Source organism: Salvelinus namaycush, chromosome 26, assembly GCF_016432855.1.
Source record: "Salvelinus namaycush isolate Seneca chromosome 26, SaNama_1.0, whole genome shotgun sequence".
Taxonomy (NCBI): domain Eukaryota; kingdom Metazoa; phylum Chordata; class Actinopteri; order Salmoniformes; family Salmonidae; genus Salvelinus; species Salvelinus namaycush.
The window spans coordinates 2907463-2919487 of NC_052332.1; the positions used below are offsets into that span (position 1 = coordinate 2907463).

General features: G+C 40.9%; 1 protein-coding gene and 2 long non-coding RNA genes across 3 annotated transcripts; all 3 read right to left on the reverse strand.

Moving 5' to 3' along the window:
• Nucleotides 1-1587: 1587 nt before the first annotated feature.
• LOC120021749 lies at nt 1588-1972 on the reverse strand. The gene is made up of 3 exons (XR_005472544.1): nt 1940-1972; nt 1710-1799; nt 1588-1621 (listed from the first exon to the last, which is right to left on the reverse strand). It is a non-coding gene; the product is annotated as an uncharacterized LOC120021749 (long non-coding RNA).
• LOC120021750 lies at nt 1971-2361 on the reverse strand. Its single transcript, XR_005472545.1, has 3 exons — nt 2329-2361; nt 2100-2204; nt 1971-2011 (listed from the first exon to the last, which is right to left on the reverse strand). It is a non-coding gene; the product is annotated as an uncharacterized LOC120021750 (long non-coding RNA).
• Nucleotides 2362-2685: 324 nt separating this feature from the next.
• On the reverse strand, nt 2686-4912 carry LOC120021840. The gene is made up of 4 exons (XM_038965686.1): nt 4828-4912; nt 4617-4724; nt 3566-4399; nt 2686-2721 (listed from the first exon to the last, which is right to left on the reverse strand). Exons 1-4 carry the CDS (start codon nt 4900-4902, stop codon nt 2686-2688), a joined length of 1053 nt encoding a protein of 350 aa, XP_038821614.1. The 5' UTR covers nt 4903-4912.
• Nucleotides 4913-12025: the final 7113 nt, after the last annotated feature.

Consider the following 12025-nt stretch of genomic DNA (forward strand, 5'->3'; position numbering starts at 1 on the left):
AATATGAGGAAATCACCGAAAGTTGCTGACTTCTTGAAAAAAGTCCACTTGTAATTTTACCACCTACTGGAGACCGCACATTGCAAATCAAATCAAATCAAATTGGTCAAATACACATGGTTAGCAGACGTTAATGCGAGTGTAGCGAATTGCTTGTGCTCCTAGTTCCGACCGTGAAGTAATATCTAACAAGTAATGTAACAATTTCACAACAACTACCTTTTACACACAAGTGTAAAGGAATGAATACGAATATGTGCATATAAATATATGAATGAGCGATGGCCGAACGGCATAGGCAAGATGCAGTAGATGGTATAGAGTACAGTATATACATATGAGATGAGTAATGTAGGCTATGTAAACATTATATAAAGTGGCATTGTTTAAGTGACTAGTGATACATTTATTACATCGATATTAGATGCATTCATTCTATTTTATGACTGAAAATATTGCATGTAGAATGCCACAATGATGCAACACGGATGGCAACTCAACGGCTGTAGTGTAGTTCTTCTGTAGTGTAGTTCTACTGTAAAGTATTTAAACTGGAACAACCATTTCAGTAATGGAGTCATTATATCCAAGTAACAGATAAATAGTTTAGAAAAATGTATTTTATTTTTCTGTAACATTCAAAGTCAGCAGGCTTTGTATTCTTAAGACCTTAGTCACTCCAAAAGTGAACAACCCACCTGGGAAAACCTCCCCCAAACAGAGTGAGATGGAGGACATTCATCAACTGCCTATGAGCTTAAGTCAAGTAAGTCCCATTAAATCCTCAGAGGTACACCAAGATAGAAGCATCTTATACACTTATTTTCTCTGATCTGCAACTATTCTGTTGTGTACATAGAACTTTACTGCTCTCCAGTCCCTGTTTACTAGCGCTTGGCCAGAAGCAGCAATGCATTTCTCACAGTCTTGTTTTCCAGGCGTTTTTCCCATTCGGATAAAATTCATCAAGGAATCTTCAACTGCATCCACCTCTATTGTTGACCAAAACCTTTTTGTTCCTTTGGCACCTTTGGAAAGAGATGACATTATGAATGACTACATTAAATAAAGGTTGAGTACAATACAGTATGTGTTCATCTCTGTATTAACTCTACAAGGTTGCAGCTGTATCTGCAGTGTGTTGAGGTTAAACTAACAATCCCAACTAAATAACTACATAGATAAGGATGTGAGAGAAGAATGTGCAATGCTGACATCAAGGCAGACTCAATCTGTATGGAATCTAAGCCCATCAAATTGTTTGCAATGTAAACCTTCTAATAAAAGCAATACTTATTAAATTAAGTTCCCTCCCCCAGGAAAAACAATGTAAAGTGTGGTAATCCTTCTGTGTTATCATCTATCCTGACACACTAGTTCAGATCTAACGTCTTGACTTGTGTCCAATCCAAACTAATCCGTTCTGTACTGGCATGGTTGGAAATACACCAACTGATGAAGACAGGATTGATCTGGACCAGCACTGTACTATACGTTGACACTACAGAGTGAAAATGCACTGACTGAAGACAGCAGGAAACAGTCTAACCATGTGAGCCTCTCTTTTGTCCCAGCTTTCCCTTGGTCATTGGCTGTTTGGCCCGAATCGCTGACATCTCTCCTGGAAAACATCAGTGGAAAACATGTATTTTTCGAAAAGGACATTGTAATTAAGAATACGTCCATATCTATGTAAGGTATAGGCATACCGGTCAGATTTTCTTCATAGGATTTTTCAGACGACTCCTCTCTCTCAGAGTCGTTCTCTGATGCACAATCAGTGGCTGCAGCATCAATTTCTTCAGACATAACAGTTTGTAAAAGACAATAAAAACAAAAGCAAATTGCAGCAAGTTAAATCAGTGCACAAGAAATTAGAGTCAGCATTTTTTGCCAGAGTGAAAATGCACTGACTGAAGACAGCAGGAAACAGTCTAACCATGTGAGCCTCTCTTTTGTCCCAGCTTTCCCTTGGTCATTGGCTGTTTGGCCCGAATCGCTGACATCTCTCCTGGAAAACATCAGTGGAAAACATGTATTTTTCGAAAAGGACATTGTAATTAAGAATACGTCCATATCTATGTAAGGTATAGGCATACCGGTCAGATTTTCTTCATAGGATTTTTCAGATGACTCCTCTCTCTCAGAGTCGTTCTCTGATGAACAAGAGTCTGCAGCCTCATTATTTTCAGCCATGCTTTTTTCTAAAAGATGGCCAAAAGAAGAATGCTAAATTGAGGCAAGCTAAATCTGCGCAAAACAAAACCTTTGTTTTTATTGTCAGTGTAAACTTTTTGCCATTAAACTAAACACTGGGGGTAAACTTACCACTGGGACTGATGGTTATTTGATCCAGACTTTGCCCCTTGAACTCTGCCAATCTGCCCTGTTCACATGCCATCAGTATTTTACTTATTTTGGCCAACTGAAGCGTTCCCTCTGGAAGACGGTAGAACTTTCGATGAATCCGAATGTCGTGACCCAAGAAGTCAGCAAACTGGTCCTGTTCTGTATCATTGAGATTTAACACTCTGGAGAGGGTGGCAACCTGTTTTCGTAGTTTAGTTGATGACAATGCTTCAGGTAACTTGGCACCACATTGTTTGGCATAGGCGCGGATGCAGTCATTCCCCCGAAAATGTGTATCATATCCTGGCCTGGCAAATAAGTAGATATTTCCTTCGCTCACTCCACATGAGCACCGCTCTTTGATAAGCAGCTCTAAAGATTCCACCATCACTGGAGTAAGGATTACAGGCACCTTCCTGCCACGCTTCCCACAGGTTTCAATGCGTTCAAAATGTGCACAGAGTAGTCTCTCAACCTCTGTTAGCGCCACTGCAACATCTTTGTTAAGTGGGGATTTGTCCCTGGAGTGAAATGTTGCCACAGACATCTTTGACACCTCTCCCTCTCTTTTCCTGTTGAAGATAATCATCTGAGCCAGTATCACTTTTGCTAGATTGCTCCATTTTCCTGAGGTTTTCTCATCGCACAGTTGGTTGTAGTATTGTTTCTGCTTTTCATCTAAGTACATGTGTATTTTTTTAACGTCATCTGCTAATGGAATAAGCTGCGGTGCGTTCCATTTCTTCTGTTCAAGTGTACGATATGCAGCAGAAGAGATCATTTCATTCCAGCGAAGACGGTAGATGCCTTGGAAGTCTCGGACAAGCTTCAACTTTTCTTCATTCTGGGTAATAAGAGCTTCACCCTCCATGATGTCTGCAATTTTCTGGATGCTTTGCCCAAGCTTTGTCGCCAGGGTTGCTTTTTCGAATTTGTTTGTCTTTTCATCATAGCCAGTCACTTCTTTGACAGCTTTTATGATGTGTTGGAAGTGTTTTGGGTTGATATAATCCTTCATCTTTTTCAGTGGTGTCACCTTTCTACCTTTAATCACAAGTCTCCCTAGTTCTCGCAAAGTTTGACGAATGTGCTGGTGTTGTGAGGGGTTCTCCCCTTTCTTGTTGTACATTTTTTCACCCAATGCCAAGATGTATCTGTCTTGTTTTACTGCATGGGCTACATCATCTTGAGCCATGTTACTCACAAGTTTCCATACCTTTTCACTCACTCCTTTAGCAATCGGTTGAGCATTAGCACAGAGCGCCTGTATTCTGGTTTTGCCAGGCATCTCCTTTCGAACGTGTTGTGCTAGTGTGCACCTTGCCACATGCCTCCACATAGATTTGCGTTTAAAGAGCCCATGGCAGGCAAAACAATGCTGATAGTCCTGGTGATTGGTCTTGTCATTACTTGTTTGTTTACATGGTACCAAAACCCCCTTTCCTTCTTTAAGTGCCTGAATGTTGTGTGCCCGATTCCCCTTCTTGCGAAGAAGATTCAGCTGAAGTCTCCTAGCTTTTGATCTCTTTGCAAACCGAAGTGCAGTAGCTACTTCTATTTCATCCCCATGTTTACATTGTAAATGACGGGCAATTTTGGATTGCGGTTGCTCGCAAAACAGACAGAAGTGCTTTTTTTGGTGGTACTTTTTGGATCCATCTAATTCTGAGACATTCATTACAAGCAATGATTCACTGCTAGTGTTTGACATTGGGGAACTAGTACATCTCTTATAAGTATTTGCATATTGATTCTTTCTCTTGAGTTCTGTTTCTTCATTTGAGCTGTTTTCTTCTGAGGAACTTCTGCATCTCTTGCTAGTCTTCTTGTAGTGATTCCTTCTCTTGACTCCTGCTATTTTATCTGAACTGTCTCCCTCTGAGACTAAATCAACGTGTTTACTGCTGTCCACCCTTGTCTTTGGTTCTGAAAAATCATCAGAATTGTCTTCCTCTGATGATTCTGATGGCCCTGGGACATAATCACCTTCACTGTTGTCAATGCTGGTTATTGAGTCATCAGTCTTGTATCCAAGCATAGCTTTGGTCAACTGTATTGAAGAAAAAAATTATATTGGATAACTAGACAGATTACAAAGTATTTGGACACCGGCACATTTTGATTAGTTACGACTGTGCTCCTCTACTTGTTTATGTTATAATACTATGAATATGGGATGAAAGTGCAGACTTGCCCATCTTTGATTTACAAAGCTGATTCACAAGAACTTACAGTATGTGCTGGTGTTGAATGACACTTTAACTTACGTATATACTGTCTGTTCTGATCAACGGTGGTGCATCATCCAACACATTGACTATCGACCCAGAAGTACTGGCAGCCTCAGAGGTACTGGCAGCCTCGGTGTCTGACATCTAAGGATACAATAAAATGATATTAGTCATGTGCAAATTAGGCAATAGGATATGATAACGATTCAACCATCCCCAGTATCCTCATTCTAAACAACTGACAAACCTGCGCTTCGGGATTTATCTTTTCCTTTTCAAATCTGGCCTCACAAGTTGAACTATGCTTCTTTAGATTTTCCATGCGCCTTCTTAGCCTCGGCAGTGCCTTTGTAAAGGAAGACAAAAAGAATAGTTGAGACTTAATAGAATGACAAGATTGCTCGGCACACAACAGGGGATGGGCTGGGGGACACCAATGACTGTTATCATTGACTAATAGAGGTCCAACAAACATCTATTACAATTTCTGTTTTTTTAAAACTACTTTCAAGGTAAAAAAGCAAGTATAAGCATAACAGAAGCACATTATGCAAGTTCCTGCATGCAACTAAAGCTGAATCTGCTTTTATGGATGGACTAAAAGAGAATCAGTATGAGTGGTTTGGCTAAAGCAAGGCAAGCGTACTCTAAATACTAGGCAAATCAGAAAACATACCGCATTGGTTACTTTGTAGGTTCCTGGACTCTTATCTTCCATTATGTTTTCGATCTTAAAAAATGTGTGTAAGAAATAGGGATTTGGTTAAAGAATCTGCCAATATATGTATATATTTTTTCAAGACAGTGAATTGTCACAGTCCTACCAAAATGGACACTTTCCACAACCCTTATTCTTGTTGTGGTGTTTCACTCTTTTATGTGCAAAAAAAAAAAAGGACTAGGAACCCCACCACGCCCCTCCCCCCACCCAAACTAATGTCCATGGTTTTCAATAAAAAAAATCTGGTCACTTATTTCTTAATTAGTTTAACATATTTCTTATTTTCATCTGAATTATTTCAATGTAAAAAACGGTATTTGGGTAAGAAAGGGCTATAAAAAACGGGCGCAACTTCAATACATGAATTTAATGAGGGGGTTTAAATATTTTAACACACATACAGGCTTATGACTTGACAAAACAGATGAAAAGGAACTGGCTTTTCTTGCTAGCTTGTTACACTATAGCAATATTATTTTCCAATGCATGTAACATTGTGTTAACCACAATCATGTATTCTAAATCATAGACACGTTTACCAATTATGCTAAACTTATTAGCTAGCTTGCAACCATAGCTAGCATATTTCTTTTTTTAACTAGCATGGGTAGCATGCTAACCGTTAGCTAGCACGCTAACCGTTAGCTACCACGCTAACAGTTAGCTAGCACACTAACCGTTAGCAAGCCACAAATAACTATAAGGTAGAAACATGCAAAGTAACAATTGCACATTAATGAATTGTTTGGATAAACCTGCCAATTTCAATGTCATGACACAGTATATCTGACACAATGCGGCTTTCAGACATCGTCAATGCATGTTGGATTCCACCGAAAGACATACATGACTGACATTAATTCATTAAAAATAAAGACAACAAGAACATGCATTGCTTGTCAATACACCAAATACAATTTTAGCTAAAATATTGGTTAACAGTTTAGTTAATAGCTTACCTTCTTGCATGAATGCAAACATCTGCAACCATCCTCCTCTTCCTTAAAACACGTGCTGCACAGCTACTTCAGTGGTGATCACGCTCAGGCAGGGACAGGTTTGCCAGGTCAATTTCAAATTTCTAGGAGTCTGCTCAAAACCAGCCTTCAAAACCCACCTTCACTAGCACAATTTTAGCAGAATACAGGGAAATTAATGATTTTTTTTAAATGCCATGTTGGTAACGTTGCAATATAGAAGTAGTATAACAACTTCCACCTAGCGACCAAAACCTTTCACCTGCCACAAAGTTTTAAAAGTACATCAATAAACCACAAATAGTGTACATGGCAACCTTGAGCAGAGATTTATGCTGCAACATGGGGGAGGGGGAACTGTGTATCTTTTATTATTATAATATTTTTATTAACAACACATCAATACAGGAAGTACATATGGGAACACAAGTATATATAAATAATATACAAAGGACGGGGGAGGGGGGGGACTGTGTTGACCTATAAAACCTTTGATAGTTTGGTACTGTTGTGCACTTTGCAGTGGGGGAGGGGCAGGACCTCAAGCGGAAATTATGGCCAGTAGATATGCATAACAATGATTCCATCAGCCCAGATTTCTGAATATGTCTGCAATGTTATTACTGTTAGCCACATTTCCTTAGACAATTTGGGTTTGTAGCTTACACAATCAGTATCAGTGAGGTGGTAAGTGCAGCTACTTGAATGGTCTGTACATGAAAGATGGAGTGGTGGATATGTACATTTTTCACTGGGGAGACTTGCTGACACAAAAGTAGCTTATGGCAGGTTAAGATTCGATCTAGCAACCTAACCCATCAGCAATCAGATTAATTACCTGCCCACAGACCACTCAAACAGCCTACTGATATTAACAGCCATCTCTCACTATAGGCACTCAGCTACTCCCACAATCTCTCTTTCTCTCTTATAACAGGCCTTTTTTTAATCATATTTGCATTTATCTTCCACTAGATCCCTGGTTTCACAATGTGGAATAAAATGTAATGATAATACGTGATTTCAGGTTTGTATTGCTGTGAAGACGTAGGCCTTTACATCAGCATTGATCTCTTTGCAAAAAGCCTCAAGAAAACTCATAATAACATTGGGTAGCTGATGAGTAGCTGATGTTCATATCTTAAAGGACAAGTCCCTATAAGCCTTTGTCAGGAATCAGGACTGGGTTAATAAAGCCAACGCAACTGCATGTTTTACAAATGGTAGGCTATCAAATGTTAGGCCTAGTTATAAAATGACATTATAGGCCAACATTGTACACTATAGGCCTATTTCTTTTCCGGGTAGGAGAAGGTCTATTGCAGACTTGCCTAGTGCGGCAAAATGGCCGAAACATGGCCTGGTCATGGATGAAAAGCACATTTTCAAACTGGGGTAGAACTGAGGGAACATAAGGCAGACCCCAGGATTTCAGCTTCCTGTGTTAGCTGTTGTAATCCTCTTGCTGCGTATATTTGTAGAAAGCCTCACCCCAACAGAGAGTTATGGGGAGGGAGGTATAATCAAAATGTCTGCTTAATGCTTTTGAGGGAGCAGCAGAAAAGTGTACCCAACCTGGGGTACAACTTGCTAGAATTGGTAGTTGAAGCAGTAGTAGTAGCCATGTAATGGCAGCAGTGTTGTAGTTGAGTCACAAAAGCATAAGTCCGAGTCAATTCACAAGACCCTATGGCTACTCTGAGTTGAGTCAAAGTCACCAATGTTGGAGTCAGGAGTCGAGTCACAAGTCCCTATGGCTGAAATCAGAGTCCCACTGTTTGGTCCAAGAGTTCAAGTCTAAGACAATGGGTCCATATTAACTTAATATTAAGTTATTAACCCAGTCAGATAGTGTCAGGAGGAATTTGATCAATCATTTTTCATATCCCCTTTCTTTCTGTGCCAACAAATGTTTATATGCTACAGGTAAACCAGATTGTCAGCTAGCTAGCTAATTAGGTAACATGTTGAACATGGTGTGGCTGCACAGCTTCTTCATATTTGATGTAGTCTAAATAGAAACTGAAAGACACAGACAGACATATACACCTCTATAAACTATACTGAAGTCAGATATTAGTGGCTAATGTGCACATTCTGTGGAGGTCAACTAGATCTGTTAAAAGGTCTACAACAACAACACATTTTATGTTTGTGTTAGAGAGCACATAACATGCCTATCTGAATTTAACTTAATCATTTGAAATCACATATTTCAATGTTAAGCTTTGATTTGTAACATATTAACTGTTTTTCAGTGCATAGTAGTCTACAAGAGTCTGTAGAACAGGTTCATATTAGTGGTACAGTTGAGTGAGAATTCCAGCCAGCAGTTGAAATCCACCCACAACCACAAAGTCATATACACTGCTCAAAAAAATAAAGGGAACACTAAAATAACACATCCTAGATCTGAATGAATGAAATATTCTTAAATACTTTTTTCTTTACATAGTTAAATGTGCTGACAACAAAATCACACAAAAATGGTCAATGGAAATCAAATTTATCAACCCATGGAGGTCTGGATTTGGAGTCACACTCAAAATTAAAGTGGAAAACCACAATACAGGCTGATCCAACTTTGATGTAATGTCCTTAAAACAAGTCAAAATGAGGCTCAGTAGTGTGTGTGGCCTCCACGTGCCTGTATGACCTTCCTACAACGCCTGGGCATGCTCCTGATGAGGTGGCGGATGGTCTCCTGAGGGATCTCCTCCCAGACCTGGACTAAAGCATCCGCCAACTCCTGGACAGTCTGTGGTGCAACGTGGCGTTGGTGGATGGAGCGAGACATGATGTCCCAGATGTGCTCAATTGGATTCAGGTCTGGGGAACGGGCGGGCCAGTCCATAGCATCAATGCCTTCCTCTTGCAGGAACTGCTGACACACTCCAGCCACATGAGGTCTAGCATTGTCTTGCATTAGGAGGAACCCAGGGCCAACAGCACCAGCATATGGTCTCACAAGGGGTCTGAGGATCTCATCTCGGTACCTAATGGCAGTCAGGCTACCTCTGGCGAGCCCATGGAGGGCTGTGCGGCCCCCCAAAGAAATGCCACCCCACACCATGACTGACCCACCGCCAAACCGGTCATGCTGGAGGATGTTGCAGGCAGCAGAACGTTCTCCACGGCGTCTCCAGACTCTGTCACGTCTGTCACATGTGCTCAGTGTGAACCTGCTTTCATCTGTGAAGAGCACTGGGCGCCAGTGGCAAATTTGCCAATCTTGGTGTTCTCTGGCAAATGCCAAACGTCCTGCACGGTGTTGGGCTGTAAGCACAACCCCCACCTGTGGACGTCGGGCCCTCATACCACCCTCATGGAGTCTGTTTCTGACCGTTTGAGCAGACACATGCACATTTGTGGCCTGCTGGAGGTCATTTTGCAGGGCTCTGGCAGTGCTCCTCCTACTCCTCCTTGCACAAAGGCGGAGGTAGCGGTCCTGCTGCTGGGTTGTTGCCCTCCTACGGCCTCCTCCACGTCTCCTGATGTACTGGCCTGTCTCCTGGTAGCGCCTCCATGCTCTGGACACTACGCTGACAGACACAGCAAACCTCCTTGCCACAGCTCGCATTGATGTGCCATCCTGGATGAGCTGCACTACCTGAGCCACTTGTGTGGGTTGTAGACTCCGTCTCATGCTACCACTAGAGTGAAAGCACCGCCAGCATTCAAAAGTGAACAAAACATCACCCAGGAAGCATAGGAACTGAGAAGTGGTCTGTGGTCACCACCAGCAGAACCACTCCTTTATTGGGGGTGTCTTGCTAATTGCCTATAATTTCCACATGTTGTCTATTCCATTTGCACAACAGCATGTGAAATTTATTGTCAATCAGTGTTGCTTCCTAAGTGGACAGTTTGATTTCACAGAAGTGTGATTGACTTGGAGTTACATTGTGTTGTTTAAGTGTTCCCTTTATTTTTTTGAGCAGTGTATATTAAGGCCAAATATAAGTCTTAATGAAGAAACTGCTATAGACAATACTGAAGTAAGATATTAGTGGCTCATGTTAACATTATGTGGAGGTCAACTGATCCTAGATCTGTGACTTTAAGTGCCTAAAGCCAACTCTAATATACAGTACCAGTCAAAAGTTTGGACACACAAACTCATTTAAGGGTTTTTCTTTATTTTTACTATTTTCTACATTGTAGAATAATAGTGAAAACATCAAAACTGAGAATAATACATATGGAATCATGTTGTAACCAAAAAAGTGTTAAACAACTCAAAATATATTTTTTATTTGAGATTCTTCAAACCCTTTGCCTTGATGACAGCTTTGCACACTCTTGGCATTCTCTCACCCAGCTTCACCTGGAATGCTTTTCCAGCAGTCTTGAAGGAGTTCTCACATATGCTGAGTACTTGTTGGTTGCTTTTCCTTCACTCTACGGTCCAACTCATCCCAAACCATCTCAATTGGGTTGAGGTCGGCTGATTGTGGAGGCCAGGTCATCTGATGCAGCACTCCATCACTCTCCTTGGTCAAATAGCCCTTACACAGCCTGGAGGTGAGTTTTGGGTCATTGTCCTGTTGAAAAATAAATGATATCCCCACTAAGCGCAGACAAGATGGGATGGTGTATCGCTGCAGAATGCTGTGGTAGCCATGCTGGTTAAGTGTGCCTTGAATTCTAAATAAATCTCTGACAGTGTCACCAGCAAAGCACCACCACACCTCCTTCTCCATGCTTCACGGTGGGAACCACACATGCATAGATAATCCGTTCACCTGCTCTGCGTCTCACAAAGACACAGTTGGACCCAAACATTTCAAATTTGGACTCATCAGACCAAAGGACAGATTTCCACCGGTCTAATGTCCATTGCTAGAGTTTCTTGGGCCAAACAAGTCTCTTCTTATTTTTGGTGTCCTTTAGTAGTGGTTTCTTTGCAGCAATTCGGCCATGAAGGCCTGATTCACGCATTCTCCTCTGAACAGTTGATGTTACTTGAACTCTGGGAAGCATTTATTTGGGCTGCAATCTGAGGCTGGTAACTCTAATGAATTCATCCTCTGCAGCAGAGGTAACTCTGGTTCTTCCTTTCCTGTGGCGGTCCTCATGAGAGCCAGTTTAATTATAGCGCTTGATGGTTTTTGTGACTGCACTTGAAGAAACTTTTAAAAAGTTATTGACATTTTCCTCATTGACTGACCTTCATGCCTTAAAGTAATGATGGACTGTTGTCTCTGTTTGCTTACTTGCGCTGTTCTTGCCATAATAGGGACTTGGTATTTTACCAAATAGAGCTATCTTCTGTATACCACCCCTACCTTGTCACAACACAACTGATTGGCTCAAACGCATTAAGAAAGAAAGAAATTCCACAAATGTACTTTTAACAAGGCACACCTGTTAATTGAAATGCATTCCAGGTGACTACCTTATGAAGCTGTCAAGAGTGTGCGAAGAGAGTGCCAAGAGTGTGCGAAGCTGTCATCAAGGCAAAGGGTGTTTACTTAAAATAATGTCAAATCTCAAATATATTTTTATTTGTTTAACACTTTTTTGGTTACTATGTGATTCCATATGTGTTATTTCATAGTTTTGATGTCTACAATATTATTCTACAATGTAGAAAATAGTAAAAATATAGAATCCCTTGAATGAGTATGTGTGTCCAAACATTTGACTGGTACTGTATATATATTTTGCGGTTGGCTAAAGCCTCAAGTATGAAGGTAGGGTGGCCACGCCCATCTCGTTTATGAACTTTATGGGGCCTAAGGCCA

What these genes read in the sequence shown, in the direction of transcription:
- LOC120021840 (XM_038965686.1), bottom strand. Translation starts at nt 4,902, where the DNA reads ATGGAAAATCTAAAGAAGCATAGTTCAACTTGTGAGGCCAGATTTGAA. An exon ending in AGATAAATCCCGAAGCGCAG is followed by an intron (nt 4,725 to 4,827) that starts GTTTGTCAGTTG and finishes TTGTATCCTTAG; the next exon opens with ATGTCAGACACCGAGGCTGC. An exon ending in TCAGAACAGACAGTATATAC is followed by an intron (nt 4,400 to 4,616) that starts GTAAGTTAAAGT and finishes TCTTCAATACAG; the next exon opens with TTGACCAAAGCTATGCTTGG.